The following is a 25648-nucleotide window of genomic DNA, read 5'->3' as shown; positions in this document are numbered from 1 at the left end:
GTGAGATTCCTGCACCCTCTCCACTCTGTGAGATTCCTGTACCCTCTCCACTCTGTGAGATTCCTGTACCCTCTCCACTCTGTGCGATTCCTGCACCCTCTCCACTCTGTGAGATTCCTGCACCCTCTCCACTCTGTGAGATTCCTGCACCCTCTCCAGTCTGTGAGATTCCTGCACCCTCTCCACTCTGTGAGATTCCTGTACCCTCTCCACTCTGTGAGATTCCTGTACCCTCTCCACTCTGTGCGATTCCTGCACCCTCTCCACTCTGTGAGATTCCTGCACCCTCTCCACTCTGTGAGATTCCTGCACCCTCTCCACTCTGTGAGATTCCTGCACCCTCTCCACTCTGTGAGATTCCTGCACCCTCTCCACTCTGTGAGATTCCTGTACCCTCTCCAGTCTGAGATTCCTGCACCCTCTCCACTCTGTGAGATTCCTGCACCCTCTCCACTCTGTGAGATTCCTGCACCCTCTCCACTCTGTGAGATTCCTGTATCCTCTCCACTCTGTGAGATTCCTGTACCCTCTCCACTCTGTGAGATTCCTGTATCCTCTCCACTCTGTGAGATTCCTGCACCCTCTCCACTCTGTGAGATTCCTGTACCCTCTCCACTCTGTGAGATTCCTGTATCCTCTCCACTCTGTGAGATTCCTGTATCCTCTCCACTCTGTGAGATTCCTGCACCCTCTCCACTCTGTGAGATTCCTGTATCCTCTCCACTCTGTGAGATTCCTGCACCCTCTCCACTCTGTGAGATTCCTGTACCCTCTCCACTCTGTGAGATTCCTGTACCCTCTCCACTCTGTGAGATTCCTGCACCCTCTCCACTCTGTGAGATTCCTGCACCCTCTCCACTCTGTGAGATTCCTGTATCCTCTCCACTCTGTGAGATTCCTGTATCCTCTCCACTCTGTGAGATTCCTGTATCCTCTCCACTCTGTGAGATTCCTGCACCCTCTCCACTCTGTGAGATTCCTGCACCCTCTCCATTCTGTGAGATTCCTGCACCCTCTCCACTCTGTGAGATTCCTGCACCCTCTCCACTCTGTGAGATTCCTGCACCCTCTCCAGTCTGTGAGATTCCTGCACCCTCTCCACTCTGTGAGATTCCTGTATCCTCTCCACTCTGTGAGATTCCTGCACCCTCTCCACTCTGTGAGATTCCTGTACCCTCTCCACTCTGTGAGATTCCTGTACCCTCTCCACTCTGTGAGATTCCTGTACCCTCTCCACTCTGTGAGATTCCTGTACCCTCTCCACTCTGTGAGATTCCTGCACCCTCTCCACTCTGTGAGATTCCTGCACCCTCTCCACTCTGTGAGATTCCTGCACCCTCTCCACTCTGAGATTCCTGCACCCTCTCCACTCTGTGAGATTCCTGCACCCTCTCCACTCTGTGAGATTCCTGCACCCTCTCCACTCTGTGAGATTCCTGCACCCTCTCCACTCTGTGAGATTCCTGTACCCTCTCCACTCTGTGAGATTCCTGTACCCTCTCCACTCTGTGAGATTCCTGCACCCTCTCCACTCTGTGAGATTCCTGCACCCTCTCCATTCTGTGAGATTCCTGCACCCTCTCCACTCTGTGAGATTCCTGTACCCTCTCCACTCTGTGAGATTCCTGTACCCTCTCCACTCTGTGAGATTCCTGTACCCTCTCCAGTCTGTGAGATTCCTGCACCCTCTCCATTCTGTGAGATTCCTGCACCCTCTCCACTCTGTGAGATTCCTGCACCCTCTCCAGTCTGTGAGATTCCTGCACCCTCTCCAGTCTGTGAGATTCCTGCACCCTCTCCATTCTGTGAGATTCCTGCACCCTCTCCACTCTGTGAGATTCCTGCACCCTCTCCAGTCTGTGAGATTCCTGCACCCTCTCCATTCTGTGAGATTCCTGCACCCTCTCCACTCTGTGAGATTCCTGCACCCTCTCCACTCTGTGAGATTCCTGCACCCTCTCCATTCTGTGAGATTCCTGCACCCTCTCCACTCTGTGAGATTCCTGCACGCTCTCCACTCTGTGAGATTCCTGTACCCTCTCCACTCTGTGAGATTCCTGCACCCTCTCCACTCTGTGAGATTCCTGTACCCTCTCCACTCTGTGAGATTCCTGCACCCTCTCCACTCTGTGAGATTCCTGCACCCTCTCCACTCTGTGAGATTCCTGCACCCTCTCCACTCTGTGAGATTCCTGTACCCTCTCCACTCTGTGAGATTCCTGCACCCTCTCCAGTCTGTGAGATTCCTGTACCCTCTCCAGTCTGTGAGATTCCTGCACCCTCTCCACTCTGTGAGATTCCTGCACCCTCTCCACTCTGTGAGATTCCTGTACCCTCTCCATTCTGTGAGATTCCTGCACCCTCTCCACTCTGTGAGATTCCTGCACCCTCTCCACTCTGTGAGATTCCTGCACCCTCTCCACTCTGTGAGATTCCTGTACCCTCTCCACTCTGTGAGATTCCTGCACCCTCTCCACTCTGTGAGATTCCTGCACCCTCTCCACTCTGTGAGATTCCTGCACCCTCTCCACTCTGTGAGATTCCTGCACCCTCTCCAGTCTGTGAGATTCCTGTACCCTCTCCACTCTGTGAGATTCCTGTACCCTCTCCACTCTGTGAGATTCCTGTACCCTCTCCACTCTGTGAGATTCCTGTACCCTCTCCACTCTGTGAGATTCCTGTACCCTCTCCACTCTGAGATTCCTGCACCCTCTCCATTCTGTGAGATTCCTGCACCCTCTCCACTCTGAGATTCCTGCACCCTCTCCACTCTGTGAGATTCCTGCACCCTCTCCACTCTGTGAGATTCCTGCACCCTCTCCACTCTGTGAGATTCCTGCACCCTCTCCAGTCTGTGAGATTCCTGCACCCTCTCCACTCTGTGAGATTCCTGCACCCTCTCCACTCTGTGAGATTCCTGCACCCTCTCCACTCTGTGAGATTCCTGCACCCTCTCCACTCTGAGAGATTCCTGTACCCTCTCCACTCTGTGAGATTCCTGCACCCTCTCCAGTCTGTGAGATTCCTGTACCCTCTCCACTCTGTGAGATTCCTGCACCCTCTCCACTCTGTGAGATTCCTGCACCCTCTCCACTCTGTGAGATTCCTGTACCCTCTCCACTCTGTGAGATTCCTGCACCCTCTCCACTCTGTGAGATTCCTGTACCCTCTCCACTCTGTGAGATTCCTGTACCCTCTCCACTCTGTGAGATTCCTGCACCCTCTCCACTCTGTGAGATTCCTGCACCCTCTCCACTCTGTGAGATTCCTGTACCCTCTCCACTCTGTGAGATTCCTGTACCCTCTCCACTCTGTGAGATTCCTGTACCCTCTCCACTCTGTGAGATTCCTGCACCCTCTCCACTCTGTGAGATTCCTGCACCCTCTCCAGTCTGTGAGATTCCTGTACCCTCTCCACTCTGTGCGATTCCTGCACCCTCTCCAGTCTGTGAGATTCCTGTACCCTCTCCACTCTGTGCGATTCCTGCACCCTCTCCACTCTGTGAGATTCCTGCACCCTCTCCACTCTGTGAGATTCCTGTACCCTCTCCACTCTGTGAGATTCCTGCACCCTCTCCACTCTGTGAGATTCCTGCACCCTCTCCATTCTGTGAGATTCCTGCACCCTCTCCACTCTGTGAGATTCCTGCACCCTCTCCACTCTGTGAGATTCCTGCACCCTCTCCACTCTGTGAGATTCCTGTACCCTCTCCACTCTGTGAGATTCCTGCACCCTCTCCACTCTGTGAGATTCCTGCACCCTCTCCACTCTGTGAGATTCCTGCACCCTCTCCACTCTGAGATTCCTGTACCCTCTCCACTCTGTGAGATTCCTGCACCCTCTCCACTCTGTGCGATTCCTGTACCCTCTCCACTCTGTGAGATTCCTGCACCCTCTCCACTCTGTGAGATTCCTGCACCCTCTCCACTCTGTGAGATTCCTGCACCCTCTCCACTCTGAGATTCCTGTACCCTCTCCACTCTGTGAGATTCCTGCACCCTCTCCACTCTGTGAGATTCCTGTACCCTCTCCACTCTGTGAGATTCCTGCACCCTCTCCACTCTGTGAGATTCCTGCACCCTCTCCACTCTGTGAGATTCCTGTACCCTCTCCACTCTGTGAGATTCCTGCACCCTCTCCACTCTGAGATTCCTGCACCCTCTCCAGTCTGTGAGATTCCTGCACCCTCTCCACTCTGTGAGATTCCTGTACCCTCTCCACTCTGTGAGATTCCTGCACCCTCTCCACTCTGTGAGATTCCTGCACCCTCTCCACTCTGTGAGATTCCTGCACCCTCTCCACTCTGTGAGATTCCTGCACCCTCTCCACTCTGAGATTCCTGTACCCTCTCCACTCTGTGAGATTCCTGCACCCTCTCCACTCTGAGATTCCTGTACCCTCTCCACTCTGTGAGATTCCTGCACCCTCTCCACTCTGTGAGATTCCTGTACCCTCTCCACTCTGTGAGATTCCTGCACCCTCTCCACTCTGTGAGATTCCTGCACCCTCTCCACTCTGTGAGATTCCTGCACCCTCTCCACTCTGAGATTCCTGTACCCTCTCCACTCTGTGAGATTCCTGCACCCTCTCCACTCTGTGCGATTCCTGTACCCTCTCCACTCTGTGAGATTCCTGCACCCTCTCCAGTCTGTGAGATTCCTGCACCCTCTCCACTCTGTGAGATACCTGCACCCTCTCCAGTCTGTGAGATTCCTGTACCCTCTCCACTCTGTGAGATTCCTGCACCCTCTCCACTCTGTGAGATTCCTGTACCCTCTCCAGTCTGTGAGATTCCTGCACCCTCTCCACTCTGTGAGATACCTGCACCCTCTCCAGTCTGTGAGATTCCTGTCCCCTCTCCACTCTGTGAGATTCCTGCACCCTCTCCACTCTGTGAGATTCCTGCACCCTCTCCACTCTGTGAGATTCCTGCACCCTCTCCACTCTGTGAGATTCCTGTACCCTCTCCACTCTGTGAGATTCCTGCACCCTCTCCACTCTGTGAGATTCCTGCACCCTCTCCACTCTGTGAGATTCCTGCACCCTCTCCACTCTGTGAGATTCCTGCACCCTCTCCAGTCTGTGAGATTCCTGCACCCTCTCCACTCTGTGAGATTCCTGTACCCTCTCCACTCTGTGAGATTCCTGCACCCTCTCCACTCTGTGAGATTCCTGCACCCTCTCCACTCTGTGAGATTCCTGCACCCTCTCCACTCTGTGAGATTCCTGCACCCTCTCCACTCTGTGAGATTCCTGTACCCTCTCCACTCTGTGAGATTCCTGTACCCTCTCCACTCTGTGAGATACCTGCACCCTCTCCACTCTGTGAGATTCCTGCACCCTCTCCAGTCTGTGAGATTCCTGCACCTTCTCCACTCTGAGATTCCTGCACCCTCTCCACTCTGTGAGATTCCTGTACCCTCTCCACTCTGTGAGATTCCTGCACCCTCTCCACTCTGTGAGATTCCTGTACCCTCTCCACTCTGTGAGATTCCTGCACCCTCTCCATTCTGTGAGATTCCTGTACCCTCTCCACTCTGAGATTCCTGCACCCTCTCCACTCTGTGAGATTCCTGTACCCTCTCCACTCTGTGAGATTCCTGTACCCTCTCCATTCTGTGCGATTCCTGCACCCTCTCCACTCTGAGATTCCTGTACCCTCTCCACTCTGTGAGATTCCTGCACCCTCTCCACTCTGTGAGATTCCTGCACCCTCTCCACTCTGAGATTCCTGCACCCTCTCCACTCTGTGAGATTCCTGCACCCTCTCCACTCTGAGATTCCTGCACCCTCTCCATTCTGTGAGATTCCTGTACCCTCTCCACTCTGTGAGATTCCTGTACCCTCTCCACTCTGAGATTCCTGCACCCTCTCCACTCTGTGAGATTCCTGTACCCTCTCCACTCTGTGAGATTCCTGTACCCTCTCCAGTCTGTGAGATTCCTGTACCCTCTCCACTCTGAGATTCCTGTACCCTCTCCACTCTGAGATTCCTGCACCCTCTCCACTCTGTGAGATTCCTGTACCCTCTCCACTCTGTGAGATTCCTGTACCCTCTCCAGTCTGTGAGATTCCTGTACCCTCTCCACTCTGAGATTCCTGTACCCTCTCCACTCTGAGATTCCTGCACCCTCTCCACTCTGTGAGATTCCTGCACCCTCTCCACTCTGTGAGATTCCTGCACCCTCTCCACTCTGAGATTCCTGTACCCTCTCCACTCTGTGAGATTCCTGCACCCTCTCCACTCTGTGCGATTCCTGTACCCTCTCCACTCTGTGAGATTCCTGCACCCTCTCCACTCTGTGAGATTCCTGCACCCTCTCCAGTCTGTGAGATTCCTGCACCCTCTCCACTCTGTGAGATACCTGCACCCTCTCCAGTCTGTGAGATTCCTGCACCCTCTCCACTCTGTGAGATTCCTGTACCCTCTCCACTCTGTGAGATTCCTGCACCCTCTCCACTCTGTGAGATTCCTGCACCCTCTCCACTCTGTGAGATTCCTGTACCCTCTCCACTCTGTGAGATTCCTGCACCCTCTCCATTCTGTGAGATTCCTGTACCCTCTCCACTCTGTGAGATTCCTGCACCCTCTCCAGTCTGTGAGATTCCTGCACCCTCTCCACTCTGTGAGATACCTGCACCCTCTCCAGTCTGTGAGATTCCTGTACCCTCTCCACTCTGTGAGATTCCTGCACCCTCTCCACTCTGTGAGATTCCTGCACCCTCTCCAGTCTGTGAGATTCCTGCACCCTCTCCACTCTGTGAGATTCCTGTACCCTCTCCACTCTGTGAGATTCCTGCACCCTCTCCACTCTGTGAGATACCTGCACCCTCTCCAGTCTGTGAGATTCCTGTACCCTCTCCACTCTGTGAGATTCCTGCACCCTCTCCACTCTGTGAGATTCCTGTACCCTCTCCACTCTGTGAGATTCCTGCACCCTCTCCACTCTGTGAGATACCTGCACCCTCTCCAGTCTGTGAGATTCCTGTACCCTCTCCACTCTGTGAGATTCCTGCACCCTCTCCAGTCTGTGAGATTCCTGTACCCTCTCCACTCTGTGAGATTCCTGCACCCTCTCCACTCTGTGAGATTCCTGCACCCTCTCCAGTCTGTGAGATTCCTGCACCCTCTCCAGTCTGTGAGATTCCTGCACCCTCTCCACTCTGTGAGATTCCTGCACCCTCTCCAGTCTGTGAGATTCCTGCACCCTCTCCAGTCTGTGAGATTCCTGCACCCTCTCCACTCTGTGAGATTCCTGCACCCTCTCCACTCTGTGAGATTCCTGCACCCTCTCCACTCTGTGAGATTCCTGCACCCTCTCCACTCTGTGAGATTCCTGCACCCTCTCCACTCTGTGAGATTCCTGCACCCTCTCCACTCTGTGAGATTCCTGCACCCTCTCCACTCTGTGAGATTCCTGTACCCTCTGCACTCTGTGAGATTCCTGTACCCTCTCCACTCTGTGAGATTCCTGTATCCTCTCCACTCTGTGAGATTCCTGCACCCTCTCCAGTCTGTGAGATTCCTGCACCTTCTCCACTCTGAGATTCCTGCACCCTCTCCATTCTGTGAGATTCCTGTACCCCCTCCACTCTGAGATTCCTGCACCCTCTCCACTCTGTGAGATTCCTGCACCCTCTCCACTCTGTGAGATTCCTGTACCCTCTCCATTCTGTGAGATTCCTGCACCCTCTCCACTCTGTGAGATTCCTGTACCCTCTCCACTCTGTGAGATTCCTGTACCCTCTCCACTCTGTGAGATTCCTGTACCCTCTCCACTCTGTGAGATTCCTGTACCCTCTCCACTCTGTGAGATTCCTGTACCCTCTCCACTCTGTGAGATTCCTGTACCCTCTCCACTCTGTGAGATTCCTGTACCCTCTCCACTCTGTGAGATTCCTGTACCCTCTCCAGTCTGTGAGATTCCTGCACCCTCTCCACTCTGAGATTCCTGTACCCCCTCCACTCTGAGATTCCTGCACCCTCTCCACTCTGTGAGATTCCTGCACCCTCTCCACTCTGTGAGATTCCTGCACCCTCTCCATTCTGTGAGATTCCTGTACCCTCTCCACTCTGTGAGATTCCTGTACCCTCTCCACTCTGTGAGATTCCTGCACCCTCTCCATTCTGTGAGATTCCTGCACCCTCTCCATTCTGTGAGATTCCTGCACCCTCTCCACTCTGTGAGATTCCTGCACCCTCTCCATTCTGTGAGATTCCTGTACCCTCTCCACTCTGAGATTCCTGCACCCTCTCCACTCTGTGAGATTCCTGTACCCTCTCCATTCTGTGAGATTCCTGTACCCTCTCCACTCTGTGAGATTCCTGTACCCTCTCCATTCTGTGCGATTCCTGCACCCTCTCCACTCTGTGAGATTCCTGTACCCTCTCCACTCTGTGAGATTCCTGTACCCTCTCCATTCTGTGAGATTCCTGTACCCTCTCCACTCTGTGAGATTCCTGCACCCTCTCCACTCTGAGATTCCTGCACCCTCTCCACTCTGTGAGATTCCTGTACCCTCTCCACTCTGTGAGATTCCTGCACCCTCTCCACTCTGTGAGATTCCTGCACCCTCTCCACTCTGTGCGATTCCTGTACCCTCTCCACTCTGTGAGATTCCTGCACCCTCTCCACTCTGTGAGATTCCTGTACCCTCTCCACTCTGTGAGATTCCTGCACCCTCTCCACTCTGTGCGATTCCTGTACCCTCTCCACTCTGTGAGATTCCTGTACCCTCTCCATTCTGTGAGATTCCTGCACCCTCTCCACTCTGTGAGATTCCTGCACCCTCTCCACTCTGTGAGATTCCTGCACCCTCTCCATTCTGTGAGATTCCTGTACCCTCTCCACTCTGTGAGATTCCTGCACCCTCTCCACTCTGAGATTCCTGTACCCTCTCCACTCTGTGAGATTCCTGTACCCTCTCCACTCTGTGAGATTCCTGCACCCTCTCCACTCTGTGAGATTCCTGTACCCTCTCCACTCTGTGAGATTCCTGTATCCTCTCCATTCTGTGAGATTCCTGTACCCTCTCCACTCTGTGAGATTCCTGTATCCTCTCCACTCTGTGAGATTCCTGTACCCTCTCCACTCTGTGAGATTCCTGCACCCTCTCCACTCTGTGAGATTCCTGCACCCTCTCCACTCTGTGAGATTCCTGCACCCTCTCCACTCTGTGAGATTCCTGTATCCTCTCCACTCTGTGAGATTCCTGCACCCTCTCCACTCTGTGAGATTCCTGTATCCTCTCCACTCTGTGAGATTCCTGCACCCTCTCCATTCTGTGAGATTCCTGTACCCTCTCCATTCTGTGAGATTCCTGCACCCTCTCCACTCTGTGAGATTCCTGCACCCTCTCCATTCTGTGCGATTCCTGCACCCTCTCCACTCTGTGAGATTCCTGTACCCTCTCCACTCTGTGAGATTCCTGCACCCTCTCCATTCTGTGAGATTCCTGTACCCTCTCCACTCTGTGAGATTCCTGTACCCTCTCCACTCTGTGAGATTCCTGTACCCTCTCCACTCTGTGAGATTCCTGTACCCTCTCCACTCTGTGAGATTCCTGTACCCTCTCCACTCTGTGCGATTCCTGCACCCTCTCCACTGTGAGATTCCTGCACCCTCTCCACTCTGTGAGATTCCTGCACCCTCTCCACTCTGAGATTCCTGCACCCTCTCCACTCTGTGAGATTCCTGTACCCTCTCCACTCTGAGATTCCTGCACCCTCTCCACTCTGTGAGATTCCTGCACCCTCTCCATTCTGTGAGATTCCTGTACCCTCTCCACTCTGTGAGATTCCTGTACCCTCTCCACTCTGTGCGATTCCTGCACCCTCTCCACTCTGTGAGATTCCTGCACCCTCTCCACTCTGAGATTCCTGCACCCTCTCCACTCTGTGAGATTCCTGCACCCTCTCCACTCTGTGAGATTCCTGTACCCTCTCCACTCTGTGCGATTCCTGCACCCTCTCCACTCTGTGCGATTCCTGCACCCTCTCCACTCTGTGAGATTCCTGCACCCTCTCCACTCTGTGAGATTCCTGCACCCTCTCCACTCTGTGAGATTCCTGCACCCTCTCCACTCTGTGAGATTCCTGCACCCTCTCCACTCTGTGAGATTCCTGCACCCTCTCCAGTCTGTGAGATTCCTGCACCCTCTCCACTCTGTGAGATTCCTGCACCCTCTCCACTCTGTGAGATTCCTGTACCCTCTCCACTCTGTGAGATTCCTGTACCCTCTCCAGTCTGTGAGATTCCTGCACCCTCTCCACTCTGTGAGATTCCTGCACCCTCTCCACTCTGTGAGATTCCTGCACCCTCTCCACTCTGTGAGATTCCTGCACCCTCTCCACTCTGTGAGATTCCTGCACCCTCTCCATTCTGTGAGATTCCTGCACCCTCTCCACTCTGTGAGATTCCTGTACCCTCTCCATTCTGTGAGATTCCTGCACCCTCTCCACTCTGTGCGATTCCTGTACCCTCTCCACTCTGTGAGATTCCTGCACCCTCTCCACTCTGTGAGATTCCTGCACCCTCTCCATTCTGTGAGATTCCTGCACCCTCTCCACTCTGTGAGATTCCTGCACCCTCTCCATTCTGTGAGATTCCTGCACCCTCTCCATTCTGTGCGATTCCTGCACCCTCTCCACTCTGTGAGATTCCTGCACCCTCTCCACTCTGTGAGATTCCTGTACCCTCTCCAGTCTGTGAGATTCCTGTACCCTCTCCAGTCTGTGAGATTCCTGCACCCTCTCCACTCTGTGAGATTCCTGTACCCTCTCCACTCTGTGAGATTCCTGCACCCTCTCCACTCTGTGAGATTCCTGTACCCTCTCCACTCTGTGCGATTCCTGTACCCTCTCCACTCTGAGATTCCTGCACCCTCTCCATTCTGTGAGATTCCTGCACCCTCTCCAGTCTGTGAGATTCCTGCACCCTCTCCATTCTCTGAGATTCCTGCACCCTCTCCACTCTGTGAGATTCCTGCACCCTCTCCAGTCTGTGAGATTCCTGCACCCTCTCCACTCTGTGAGATTCCTGTACCCTCTCCACTCTGTGAGATTCCTGTACCCTCTCCACTCTGTGAGATTCCTGCACCCTCTTCACTCTGTGAGATTCCTGTACCCTCTCCACTCTGTGAGATTCCTGCACCCTCTCCAGTCTGTGAGATTCCTGCACCCTCTCCACTCTGTGAGATTCCTGCACCCTCTCCACTCTGTGAGATTCCTGCACCCTCTCCACTCTGTGAGATTCCTGTACCCTCTCCACTCTGTGAGATTCCTGCACCCTCTCCACTCTGTGCGATTCCTGCACCCTCTCCACTCTGTGAGATTCCTGCACCCTCTCCACTCTGTGAGATTCCTGCACCCTCTCCACTCTGTGAGATTCCTGCACCCTCTCCATTCTGTGAGATTCCTGCACCCTCTCCATTCTGTGAGATTCCTGCACCCTCTCCACTCTGTGCGATTCCTGCACCCTCTCCACTCTGTGAGATTCCTGCACCCTCTCCACTCTGTGAGATTCCTGCACCCTCTCCACTCTGTGAGATTCCTGCACCCTCTCCATTCTGTGAGATTCCTGTACCCTCTCCAGTCTGTGAGATTCCTGTACCCTCTCCACTCTGTGAGATTCCTGCACCCTCTCCACTCTGTGAGATTCCTGTACCCTCTCCACTCTGTGAGATTCCTGCACCCTCTCCACTCTGTGAGATTCCTGCACCCTCTCCACTCTGTGAGATTCCTGTACCCTCTCCACTCTGTGAGATTCCTGTACCCTCTCCACTCTGTGAGATTCCTGTACCCTCTCCACTCTGTGAGATTCCTGCACCCTCTCCACTCTGTGAGATTCCTGCACCCTCTCCACTCTGTGAGATTCCTGTACCCTCTCCACTCTGTGAGATTCCTGTACCCTCTCCACTCTGTGAGATTCCTGTACCCTCTCCACTCAGAGATTCCTGTACCCTCTCCACTCTGTGAGATTCCTGTACCCTCTCCACTCTGTGAGATTCCTGCACCCTCTCCACTCTGTGAGATTCCTGTACCCTCTCCACTCTGTGAGATTCCTGCACCCTCTCCACTCTGTGAGATTCCTGTACCCTCTCCACTCTGAGATTCCTGTACCCTCTCCACTCTGTGAGATTCCTGCACCCTCTCCATTCTGTGAGATTCCTGTACCCTCTCCATTCTGTGAGATTCCTGCACCCTCTCCATTCTGTGAGATTCCTGTACCCTCTCCATTCTGTGAGATTCCTGTACCCTCTCCATTCTGTGAGATTCCTGCACCCTCTCCACTCTGTGAGATTCCTGTACCCTCTCCACTCTGTGAGATTCCTGTACCCTCTCCACTCTGAGATTCCTGTACCCTCTCCATTCTGTGAGATTCCTGCACCCTCTCCACTCTGTGAGATTCCTGCACCCTCTCCACTCTGTGAGATTCCTGTACCCTCTCCACTCTGTGAGATTCCTGCACCCTCTCCACTCTGTGAGATTCCTGCACCCTCTCCACTCTGTGAGATTCCTGCACCCTCTCCACTCTGTGAGATTCCTGCACCCTCTCCATTCTGTGCGATTCCTGTACCCTCTCCACTCTGTGAGATTCCTGCACCCTCTCCAGTCTGTGAGATTCCTGCACCCTCTCCACTCTGTGAGATTCCTGTACCCTCTCCACTCTGTGAGATTCCTGCACCCTCTCCAGTCTGTGAGATTCCTGCACCCTCTCCACTCTGTGAGATTCCTGTACCCTCTCCACTCTGTGAGATTCCTGCACCCTCTCCACTCTGTGAGATTCCTGCACCCTCTCCACTCTGTGAGATTCCTGCACCCTCTCCACTCTGTGAGATTCCTGCACCCTCTCCACTCTGTGAGATTCCTGTACCCTCTCCACTCTGTGAGATTCCTGTACCCTCTCCATTCTGTGAGATTCCTGCACCCTCTCCACTCTGTGAGATTCCTGCACCCTCTCCACTCTGTGAGATTCCTGCACCCTCTCCACTCTGTGAGATTCCTGTACCCTCTCCACTCTGTGAGATTCCTGTACCCTCTCCACTCTGTGAGATTCCTGCACCCTCTCCACTCTGTGAGATTCCTGTACCCTCTCCACTCTGTGAGATTCCTGCACCCTCTCCACTCTGTGAGATTCCTGCACCCTCTCCACTCTGTGAGATTCCTGCACCCTCTCCACTCTGTGAGATTCCTGTACCCTCTCCACTCTGTGAGATTCCTGTACCCTCTCCACTCTGTGAGATTCCTGTACCCTCTCCACTCTGTGAGATTCCTGCACCCTCTCCATTCTGTGAGATTCCTGTACCCTCTCCATTCTGTGAGATTCCTGCACCCTCTCCATTCTGTGAGATTCCTGTACCCTCTCCATTCTGTGAGATTCCTGCACCCTCTCCATTCTGTGAGATTCCTGTACCCTCTCCATTCTGTGAGATTCCTGTACCCTCTCCATTCTGTGAGATTCCTGCACCCTCTCCACTCTGAGATTCCTGTACCCTCTCCATTCTGTGAGATTCCTGCACCCTCTCCACTCTGTGAGATTCCTGCACCCTCTCCACTCTGTGAGATTCCTGCACCCTCTCCACTCTGTGAGATTCCTGCACCCTCTCCACTCTGTGAGATTCCTGCACCCTCTCCATTCTGTGAGATTCCTGCACCCTCTCCATTCTGTGAGATTCCTGTACCCTCTCCATTCTGTGAGATTCCTGTACCCTCTCCATTCTGTGAGATTCCTGCACCCTCTCCACTCTGAGATTCCTGTACCCTCTCCATTCTGTGAGATTCCTGCACCCTCTCCACTCTGTGAGATTCCTGCACCCTCTCCACTCTGTGAGATTCCTGCACCCTCTCCACTCTGTGAGATTCCTGTACCCTCTCCACTCTGTGAGATTCCTGCACCCTCTCCACTCTGTGAGATTCCTGTACCCTCTCCACTCTGTGAGATTCCTGCACCCTCTCCAGTCTGTGAGATTCCTGTATCCTCTCCAGTCTGTGAGATTCCTGCACCCTCTCCACTCTGTGAGATTCCTGTACCCTCTCCACTCTGTGAGATTCCTGTACCCTCTCCACTCTGTGAGATTCCTGCACCCTCTCCACTCTGTGAGATTCCTGCACCCTCTCCAGTCTGTGAGATTCCTGCACCCTCTCCACTCTGTGAGATTCCTGTACCCTCTCCATTCTGTGAGATTCCTGCACCCTCTCCACTCTGTGAGATTCCTGCACCCTCTCCACTCTGTGAGATTCCTGCACCCTCTCCACTCTGTGAGATTCCTGCACCCTCTCCACTCTGTGAGATTCCTGCACCCTCTCCACTCTGTGAGATTCCTGCACCCTCTCCACTCTGTGAGATTCCTGCACCCTCTCCAGTCTGTGAGATTCCTGCACCCTCTCCACTCTGTGAGATTCCTGTACCCTCTCCACTCTGTGAGATTCCTGCACCCTCTCCACTCTGTGAGATTCCTGCACCCTCTCCACTCTGTGAGATTCCTGCACCCTCTCCACTCTGTGAGATTCCTGTACCCTCTCCACTCTGTGAGATTCCTGCACCCTCTCCACTCTGTGAGATTCCTGTACCCTCTCCACTCTGTGAGATTCCTGCACCCTCTCCACTCTGTGAGATTCCTGCACCCTCTCCACTCTGTGAGATTCCTGCACCCTCTCCACTCTGTGAGATTCCTGCACCCTCTCCACTCTGTGAGATTCCTGCACCCTCTCCAGTCTGTGAGATTCCTGTACCCTCTCCAGTCTGTGAGATTCCTGTACCCTCTCCACTCTGTGAGATTCCTGTACCCTCTCCACTCTGTGAGATTCCTGTACCCTCTCCATTCTGTGAGATTCCTGTACCCTCTCCACTCTGTGAGATTCCTGCACCCTCTCCACTCTGTGAGATTCCTGCACCCTCTCCACTCTGTGAGATTCCTGCACCCTCTCCACTCTGTGAGATTCCTGTACCCTCTCCAGTCTGTGAGATTCCTGTATCCTCTCCACTCTGTGAGATTCCTGTACCCTCTCCAGTCTGTGAGATTCCTGTACCCTCTCCACTCTGAGATTCCTGTACCCTCTCCACTCTGTGAGATTCCTGTACCCTCTCCAGTCTGTGAGATTCCTGTACCCTCTCCACTCTGTGAGATTCCTGTACCCTCTCCAGTCTGTGAGATTCCTGTACCCTCTCCACTCTGAGATTCCTGTACCCTCTCCACTCTGTGAGATTCCTGTACCCTCTCCACTCTGTGAGATTCCTGTACCCTCTCCACTCTGTGAGATTCCTGCACCCTCTCCACTCTGTGATTCCTGCACCCTCTCCACTCTGTGAGATTCCTGTACCCTCTCCAGTCTGTGAGATTCCTGTACCCTCTCCACTCTGTGAGATTCCTGTACCCTCTCCACTCTGTGAGATTCCTGTACCCTCTCCACTCTGTGAGATTCCTGCACCCTCTCCACTCTGTGAGATTCCTGTACCCTCTCCACTCTGTGAGATTCCTGCACCCTCTCCACTCTGTGAGATTCCTGCACCCTCTCCACTCTGTGAGATTCCTGTACCCTCTCCAGTCTGTGAGATTCCTGTACCCTCTCCACTCTGTGAGATTCCTGCACCCTCTCCACTCTGTGAGATTCCTGCACCCTCTCCACTCTGTGAGATTCCTGTACCCTCTCCATTCTGTGAGATTCCTGCACCCTCTCCACTCTGTGAGATTCCTGCACCCTCTCCACTCTGTGAGATTCCTGCACCCTCTCCACTCTGTGAGATTCCTGTACCCTCTCCAGTCTGTGAGATTCCTGTACCCTCTCCACTCTGTGAGATTCCTGCACCCTCTCCACTCTGTGAGATTCCTGCACCCTCTCCACTCTGTGAGATTCCTGTACCCTCTCCACTCTGTGAGATTCCTGTACCCTCTCCATTCTGTGAGATTCCTGTACCCTCTCCACTCTGTGAGATTCCTGCACCCTCTCCACTCTGTGAGATTCCTGCACCCTCTCCACTCTGTGAGATTCCTGCACCCTCTCCACTCTGTGAGATTCCTGTACCCTCTCCAGTCTGTGAGATTCCTGTACCCTCTCCACTCTGAGATTCCTGTACCCTCTCCACTCTGTGAGATTCCTGCACCCTCTCCACTCTGTGAGATTCCTGTACCCTCTCCAGTCTGTGAGATTCCTGCACCCTCTCCACTCTGTGAGATTCCTGCACCCTCTCCACTCTGTGAGATTCCTGCACCCTCTCCAGTCTGTGAGATTCCTGCACCCTCTCCACTCTGTGAGATTCCTGTACCCTCTCCAGTCTGTGAGATTCCTGCACCCTCTCCACTCTGTGAGATTCCTGCACCCTCTCCACTCTGAGATTCCTGTACCCTCTCCACTCTGTGAGATTCCTGCACCCTCTCCACTCTGAGATTCCTGTACCCTCTCCACTCTGAGATTCCTGTACCCTCTCCAGTCTGTGAGATTCCTGTTCTTGTATCTTCTCTGCTCTGTGTCTTTCTCTGTCTCCCCCGGGGTGTACCCCTTCTCCTCTGTAAAGTTCTGACTAACCCCAAATAATCACAATGTTTTTTCACACAAAGGATTATCAGAACACTGAATGCACCAGGTGGCCAAATGAAGCAAAGACAAAGACTTCACTTTAAAGGGAATTGGATAGGTTTTTGAAAAGGGAGAATATTAAAATGTTGAGCAAGGGCAAAGAAATGGGATTAGTTTGAACAGATCTGGTTGTGGATCCAGCACTAGCACAGCCTGGACAGGCCAACTGGCCTCCTTCTGTGCTCTGATTTGTATGAATCTGTGCCTCATTAGATCGCAGGCTCTGGGGCCGTTTCCGACTCTCCTTTCTGTTCCGCCCTCCACCCTCCTCTTCCATTTTATGTAGCCTTTCACCCGTGGACTCTTTTCTATTTCCTTTCAGCTGTTCAACTTGAGAGGTTATTTTAAACTTGCATCAAACTTTGGTTAGTACTGTGCACGGTTCTGGCTGCCGCATTATAAAAATGACATAGAGGCACTGGAGAAAGTGCAAAAAAGATTCACAAGGATGATACCAGAACTGAGAGGATATACTTAGAACAGGCTGGGGCACTTTCCTCTAGAACAGAGAAGGCTAAGGGGTGACCTGATCGAGGTCTTTAAGATTATGAAAGGGTTTGATAGGGTAGACGTAGAGAAGTTGTTTCCACTTGCGGGTGAGACCAGAACTAGGGGCCATCAATATAAGATGGTCACTAATAAATCCAGTAGGGAATTCAGGAGAATCTTCTTTACCCAGAGAGTGTTTGGAGTGTGGCACTCGCTACCACAGGGAGTGGTTGAGGCGAATAGCCATAGATGCATTCAAGGGGAAGCTCGATAAGCACCTGAGGGAGAAAGGAATAGAAGGATATGTTGATGGGGTTAGTAGAAAATGGTGGAACCTAAACACCGGCATAGACCGGTTGAGCCGAATGACCTGTTTCTGTGCTGAACATCCTGTGTAACTGTGCTCGATGATATCCGGATCCTTTCCCCTTGGATGACTTTCCCTCTTCTTGCTGCCCAAGCCGGGTTTCCTACACGTGTTTCATGCTTAGTTATGAAGTCAATAAGTCGCCAATAATTGGTTTCATCTGAATGATAGGCCGGAGTTTTAAAGATCCACTGAGACACTGGAGCTGGAAGGCCCAGCGGAGAGTCGGTGTAATGCGCACACCGCCAGCTTCTGGGCTGGGATGAAAGCCGCAACAAAGAGTGAATAATGACTTTTAAAATCAGATTTATTATAGATGTAATTGCAGTCTGTGAAAGGTTTTGATCATGATGGTTCTAATCAGCAGAATCACTTCTCAAGAGTCCTGGCACAAGACAGTCCTTCCACTGAATGTGTCTTTAATTATTACTGGGGCGGAGTTCTAAATGCATTAAAATCTTCTGCTCCCCGGTGCCCTGGCCAATATTTATCCCTCATCCGACATCACTAAAAAAAACATGTTATACGGTCATTATCACATTGCTGTTTGTGGGAGCTTGCTGTGTGCAGATTGGCTGCCGCGTTTCCCACATTACAACAGTGACTACACTTCAGAAAGTACTTCAGTGGCTGTAAAGCGCTTTGAGATGTCCTGAGGTCGTGAAAGGCGCTATAGAAATGCAAGTCTTTTTCTCTTGTTATCCCCTGTGCATCAAGCCACGGTCTGCGAGTGTGGACAATGCCCTCCCCCCTGCGCAACCGATAGCCGCCATCCGTCCTTGCTTTCCGTGTCCTGGGTAAGAGAAGTGCCGGGAAGTGGCAGCAGGCTGCTCCTCTGCCGTGATTCCGTTCAGGAGATCTCCAACCAGCCCGGGCAAGCACTGATATTTTTATAGCCTTGTAAAGCTGTGCGTGCGGTTACATAAATAATCGGCAAAAGCTGAAGAAACGTGGAAAAAGTCCACACTGCTCTCATAGATTCATAGCATGATACAGCACAGAAGGAGGCCATTCGGCCCATCGTGCCTGTGCCAGCTCTGTGAAAGAGCGATCCAGTTAGTCTCATTTCCACCCCCACCCGCCCCCCCCCCCCGCTCTTTCCCCATAGCCCCGCAAATTTTTCCTTTTCAAGTATTTATCCAATTCCCTTTCAGAAACATAGAAACATAGAAGATAGGAGCAGGAGTAGGCCATTCGGCCCCTCGAGCCTGCTCCACCATTCAATGAGATCATGGCTGATCATCCAAATTCAGTACCCTGTCCCTGCCTTCTCTCCATATCCCTTGATCCCTTTAGCCTTAAGAAAAATATCCAACTCCTTCTTGAATATATTTAATGAATTGGCCTCAACTGCCTTCTGTGGTAGAGAATTTCACAGGTTCACCACTCTCTGGGTGAAGAAATTCCTCATCTCTGTCCTAAATGGCTTACCCCTTATCCTTAGACTGTGACCCCTGGTTCTGGACTCCCCGACCATCGGGAACATCCTTCCTGCATCTAGTCTGTCTAGTCCTGTTAGAATTTTATAAGTTTCAATGCGATCTCCTCTCATTCTTCTAAACTCTAGCGAATATAAGCCTAATCGACCCAATCTCTCTTCATACGTAATTCCTGCCACCCCAGGTATCAGTCTGGTGAATCTTCGCTGAACTCCCTCCATGGCAAGAACATCCTTCCTCAGATAAGGCGACCAAAACTGCACACAATACTCAAGTTGTGGTCTCGCCAAGGTCCTGTACAACTGAAAGTTACTCTTGAATCTGCTTGCACTGTCCTTTCAAGCAGCGTGCTGCAGATCACAACAACTCGCTGCGTAAAAAAGCTTCTCGTCTCCACTCTCGGTGCATTTTCCTTGCAAGTGGAGAACCCGAACACCTTTCCTGTTGTAAAATACCCCTGTTGACTGACTTCAGTAAGTGAACAGCAAGCACACACAGAAATGCATCGAAGGAACAGCACGCAAAAACGGGCCATTCGGCCCAACCAATCCGTGTCGGCATTTACCCTCTGCGCGAGCAGGTAGCCCTAATCACATTTTACCCGTCCTGTACCCACGTCCCCTTCATCCAGAGAGCAGTGTAAAAACCTCCGCCGCTGATTCTCTTGTCCGCGCTCTTAGCCTCTGCCCAAGTCTTCGCCCGACCGAGCCTCGCATGAGATATCACCCCATGGCACGGCCCACGAACACCATTCTCCTCCTGTCCAATCTAAATCAAGCTCACTGCCCAAGTAAGCTGCGATTCAGTTTACGTGATTTGCGTCGCGCTCGTCCTCACTCCTGAGCTGACAGTGTTGCTGCATCTTACGGGCTCTCAATTGTTGGGGCCCGTCTGCATTATCCACCGGGATTCCTCCCCCTTACAACAGGCAATGGAGGCCCCAGTATTCAGGACAAACATTATGGCCTTGAATTTCCTGCGGGGGCCCATCCCGAAGTTAGACCCATAAGTGCGCCCATTCCCGCGCCCATTTTCCCCGTCCCGAGATACGCTGCCAATCTCATTAGCATACGCCCCAAACTTAAAAGTGGGCATAAATCAGCATAAACAATCGGGACCCAAGGAAATGCCAAACCCACATGATATATTTCTTCTTTAAGTTAAAAGTTTCAATTCCTTCAACCATCAGTCATGCATATTTGGCAACACATCTTTAAGAATCGGGGAAGCTTTGGAGTTATTAATGTGACTCATATTGATGCCATAAAAATTCATTCAAAGAAACAGATAATACATAGCAGGTCTCAGTGAAAAAAATACTCAAAACAATTGCAATAAAACACCAGAAAAATGACTTTCGTTTCCTGTCGTGCCTGAAAATCTGGTGTTAATTGGGAGAGAGCCTCTGAGCAAGTGCAGTCGCAGGAGGTAAATACCGACACGCAGCCGTTCAAGAAGGGCAGCTCACCACCACCTTCCCGAGGGCCGGCCGTGCCAGCAACGCCCACATCCCACAAACAAATGAAAAAAAAAGGAAACTTGTGTATCGGGCTCTGTAAACATAGAAACATAGAAGATAGGAGCAGGAGTAGGCCATTCGGCCCCTCGAGCCTGCTCCGCCATTCAGTGCGATCATGGCTGCTCATCCAAATTCAGTACCCTGTCCCTGCTTTCTCCCCATATCCCTTGATCCCTTTAGAAACCTGGGGCGGGGCCAGTTTAATGGGCGGAGATACTTAGAGCGGAGGGATCGATAGACGGTCGTAAGAGATCGAGGAGATTCGGGTGTATTTTACTCACGCACTCGCGCCCAAAATTCCGCCATCTTTTAGGCCGCGTGTTTGATTCGCACCCAGAATGCACTTGTTTCCGGGCGGAGCTTCGCGGGCAGGTTGGGCCGCCAAGTTGTACAAGGACGGTGTATATTTGCTTTTAAAATTGTGCTCTTCCCCAGGTTTGTTTTTGGAGAATGGATCTCTTCCTCTTTCAGCCATCCCGTGTCAGCATCAGGAAGCCCCCAGGTCGGGTATAGCAGTCAGTCAGAGGCAGAGTAATAACTCCCGCCACTGTGCTCCATCAACATGCCTGAGCGCCAACCTCACATAGAAACATAGAAACATAGAAGATAGGAGCAGGAGTAGGCCATTTGGCCCTTCGAGCCTGCTCCGCCATTCAATGAGATCATGGCTGATCATCCAATTTCAGTACCCGGTCCCTGCTTTCTCCCCATATCCCTTGATCCCTTTAGCCTCAAGAAATATATCCAACTCCTTCTTGAATATATTTAATGAATTGGCCTCCACCGCCCTCTGTGGTAGAGAATTCCACAGGTTCACCACTCGCTGGGTGAAGACATTTCCATGCCATGGGTTTCTCCTGTTTCCCACACCGCCCATCCCCTGGCCTCTCAATAAAAACAACAACTACTTGTATTTATACAGCGCCTTTAACGTAGTAAAACGTCCCAAGGTGCTTCACTGAGCCACATAAGGAGATATTAGGGACAGGTGGCCAAGAGCTTGGTCAAAGAGGCAGGTTTTAAGAAGCGTCTTAAAGGAGGAGAGAGAGGTGGAGAGGCGGAGAGGTTTAGGGAGGGAATTCCAGAGCTTAGGGCCTAAACTGCTGATGGCACGGCAGCCAATGGTTGAGCGATGAAAATCGGGGATGTGCAAGTAGCCAGAATTGGAGGAGCGCAGATATCTTGGAGGGTGGTAGGGTTGGTGGAGGCTACAGAAATGCGAGGGGAGGCAATGAGGGTGAGGCCATGGAGAGATTTGATGAGAATTTTGAAATTGAGATGTTACCGGACCGGTAGCGAATGTAGGTCGGCGAGTACAGGGGGTGATGGGTGAACGGGACTTGGTGCGAGTTAGGATACGGGCAGCAGAAAATAGAAGTAAAGCATGAGGTGCTCCCTGCAAATCATGATACATCACAGAATGCAAAACTGCATTACAGCCGACACTGCCCATGTCCCAAGCTCTGGAATTCCCTCCGCCTCTCTACCTCTCTCTGCTCCTTAAAACCTACCTCTTTGACCAAGCTCTTGGTCACCTGCCCTAATATCTCCTTATGTGGCTCGGTGTCAAATTTTGTTTGATAACACTCCTGTGAAGCGCCTTGGGATGTTTTACTACGTTAAAGGCGCTATATAAATACAAGTAGTTGTTGTTGTACTTACCCATAGGATGACGGCCTTACAGTATTCGAAGCATTGGGATAACGACGTACAAAGACTCACATTTCAGCATTAGATTATTTCTCGAGCATTCATTGGCAGGAGGGTGACTGTTTGTTTTTTCTTCCCTGCACGCAGGATTTCAGCATCATCTGCCGCCGGATTACCTGCCCTCCCGTGTCATGCGCCAGCCCCTCGTTCATCGAGGGCGAGTGCTGCCCCTCGTGTCTCCGTAAGTATACACGCCACGGATTTGTATGGCTGCCACCCCAGGTCATCATTTTAAACTGTGTTGCCGTGTCTCTTAATCTGTGCGACCTTGTAGGGATCAGATCCAAATGCGGGGTGGTGGGGGGTAGTGGTGGGGGGGGGGGGAGAATCTGCTGGTTCAATCTTGCTGCCCAATTAAGTGACCTTGCTAGATGTGACGTTAAATCTCTGCTCTCTCAGATGGATGTGAAAGATCCCACGGCACTATTTCGAAGAAGAGTACGGTAGTTCTCCCCGGTGTCCTGGCTGATATTTATCCCGTGACCAACATCATTAAAAGAGATTATTTGGTTATTTATCTCTACATTACAACAATGACTACACTTCCAAAAGTACTTCATTGGCTGTAAAGCGCTTTGGGACGTCCTGAGATCGTGAAAGGCGCTATAGAAATGCAAGTCTTTCTTTCCTTCTGCCTTTCCTTCTTTCTTTCCTTCTTTCTCTCCTTTCTCTCCATCTTTCTCTCCTTTCTTTCCTTCTTTCTTTCCTTTCTTTTCTTTTCTTTCTACAAGATCCTCCCCACTCTGTGAGATTTCTGTATCCTCTCCACGCTATGAGATTCCTGGGGTTTTTAGCTTTGGCATTTATTCCATTGAAAGTATATGCTCCAAATTATAACGCATGTGGAACTTGAGAAATGCTGTTCTGTCCTTTTACTGATTAGGTTCTCGTAATCTATTTAAAGTTTTCATCGGAGTTTATTTTCATTGCGATAATAAAAGGTGGTGGGGGGGGGGGGGAGTCTATGGAGATTGTTGCTGTGCTGGCAATTTTGAGGGTTTTATATTTCTAAGCACAGTCTTTGAGCCGTGGAGTCACGGAGAGCTGGTTATGCTGGAAGCGGTCCCTGTGTTTATCAACTCGTGAGTCACTGAGGGCCAGTCAGGAAGCAGCTGAAAGGAAGTGGGCGAGGAGAAGACGTTGAGAAGAGAGGAATTCAAGCAAAAGTTGGAACGGATCAGTGAATGGACACAAGAAACTGTAAATGCTGTGGTGAATAGAAGAGTAGAAACCAAGGTGCAAGGAGGTGACAGAAAAGCAGGCTGCCGAAAAGCTGGGAAACAGAGAAATAGCTTGTCTTTATAGTTTGGGAATGTGCACAGTTTTGTGGCATTTTTTCCCCCCCAAGACCTTATTTTTCTAATCTCCCCCATTGATCACTTCCTGATTCCACCTGATACATTTTCAGTCAACAGCCTGGGATGGCCAGGGCTGTCTCCATGGTGATAATCAATCGATGAGCCTCAGAAGGCGGGACAGGCACTGGCACTCAAGAGCTGGAGCACTGGACTGTGGTAATAAGCTTGTTCGGTACCCTGAGCAATGGGGGTGTCCAAGGACCACGCACAGCCTCCACAGCCCAAGCAACAGTCCTACTTGGACTTGTGTTTCTTGCACGCTGGTTTGTCCTGTTTGAGATTTATAAGCTGAAGGTTTGGAAAGTACTGTTCTTGGCGCTGGTGGGTAAATGCTGCTTTGGAACAGCAGGAGCTGTTGGTATTGGTAGCTTGAGCTATAGGCAATGCCTGGGAGATACCTGGGAATATGGATGTATCACCGCCTGGACTTTGAACCTCACCATTGTTGGGGTGGGGGGGGGGGGGTGGGGGGGAGGGGGGAGAAAGGCTGTTGCTTTGGAAATCGGAAGCCTGCTGCACCTTGAAGGAGCAGGCTGCCGCCAAAAAGAAATCCACGTCACTGCCTTCTATGACACTGGAAAAGAAAGAAAGCACCTGCATTTCTATAGCACCTTTCATGACCTCAGGACATCCCTTTACAGCCAATGAGGTACTTTTGAAGTGTTGTAATGTGGGAAACGCGGCAGCCAATTTGGCGCACAGCAAGCTCCCACAAAGAGCAATGTGATAATGACCAGATCATCTGTTTTGGTGGTGTTGGTTGAGGGATAAATATTCGGCCAAGTTAACAATGGCGAACTCCCCTGCTCTTCTTCGAAATAGCGCCGCGGGATCTTTTACGTCCACCTGAGAGAGCAGACGGGGCCTCGGTTTAACGTCTCATCCAGAAAGCGGCACCTCTGACAGTGCGGCACCCCCTCAGCACTGCTCTGAAGAAAGCTCATCAGGCTCGGCCATTTAAAGGCTCAGTTTTGGGTTACGGTTATGACCAAAAATGGTTGCAGTGGTAGGGCACATCAGGACCCGTGCACAGTACTTGGCTCTCTGGCCAGCCCATGCTATTACTGAGGCAAGCTAATCATTAATAACGTGTATCACCACTCATAACACACAGGAAGCCCAAATACATGTAAAAAAAAACAACATGCTTTGAAATGATTAATGACTTCATGCATAATGGGTGACATAGCTGGTGAGATTGAAACATTCTAGAAATAAACCTGTGATTATACAATCGAGGTCATTAGCGCATGGGCTGATTCGTATCTCAAACCCTGATTGGGCAGAACTGCAGTCATTAATTACTGTCTCAGATACTTGGATTGGAAAGCAATTTCTAACTTTTTAAGCAGCCGACTTGAAAGAGCAAGAGGGGGGAAAAATATGGAACATTTTTAGTGGCCATTGCCAAATTCCAAAACGTCAACAGAAAGATCGCAAGTCTATCTTAAAATGAAAGGAGAAAGCGCTGACTCTAACCCATGTACTAATGGCTGTAGTGAATGATCTGGCACTTTCCCTACCAGAGTAATGCCTTTTGCTTTCCGCGTCATCTCCTATTCTATCAGAATTTGCCCTCCGATTCACTCTTCCGTCTCCCTGATCCTCACTGTTTTGCTGTGAAGAGTCATTGGACAGTCTCCCGCTCTAACCAATCCTTTCTCGGGACCTCAAAACTGCGTATCTCTTTATCTCCCTCAACCTTTCCTCCCTCCTGCAATCTTCAAACCCAAACTGAGCATCGCGTAATCCCCAACTTCCTGATTTACTTCTTCCCGTTTACTCCATTCAACTGGGCTGGTGTCCTGCACTGTGACCCTTGGCCTTTTACCTCGGTGTCTCAATTTTTTTTTAAAATGGTGCGGTGCAGTTGTTCTATTGTTGAGTACACAGAAGTTGTTGTGTTCTGTCTCCAGTTAAGGACAGTGAAGACGGTTGGTCTCCTTGGTCCGAGTGGACGGAATGCTCCGTGTCTTGCGGCACTGGAACGCAGCAACGGGGACGGTCTTGTGATCCCACCAGCAGTCGTTGCGAGGGCCCGTCCATCCAAACGAAATCCTGCCAGTCAGCGGAATGCGACAAGCGAAGTAAGTCCCGCCTGTTTGATGGAGGTCTTAGCAGCCTCTTAGGGAGTCGGTCATTTCCACTGTAAGAGGTGTGGCAGATTTCCCAACTGCACTAACCTTAGC

General features: G+C 51.6%; 1 protein-coding gene across 2 annotated transcripts in view; it reads left to right on the top strand.

The window, feature by feature from the left end:
* LOC147120917 (thrombospondin-2-like) overlaps positions 1 to 25648 on the top strand; it is a 135642-nt gene that overhangs the window by 74723 nt on the left and 35271 nt on the right. For both annotated transcript variants that reach the window (XM_085979507.1, XM_085979513.1), the window contains exons 7-8: positions 22189 to 22282; positions 25376 to 25546. In XM_085979507.1, the coding sequence (XP_085835633.1) occupies positions 22189 to 22282; positions 25376 to 25546 (265 nt within the window). The remainder of the gene's footprint in view (positions 1 to 22188; positions 22283 to 25375; positions 25547 to 25648) is intronic.

Source organism: Somniosus microcephalus, chromosome 3 (genome assembly GCF_052327205.1).
Source record: "Somniosus microcephalus isolate GS21.2 chromosome 3, FLI_Smic_1.0, whole genome shotgun sequence".
In the NCBI taxonomy this organism is placed as follows: Eukaryota; Metazoa; Chordata; class Chondrichthyes; order Squaliformes; family Somniosidae; genus Somniosus; species Somniosus microcephalus.
The sequence above is the reverse complement of the archived record's forward strand: the minus strand, read 5'-3'. Positions and strand labels throughout refer to the sequence as shown.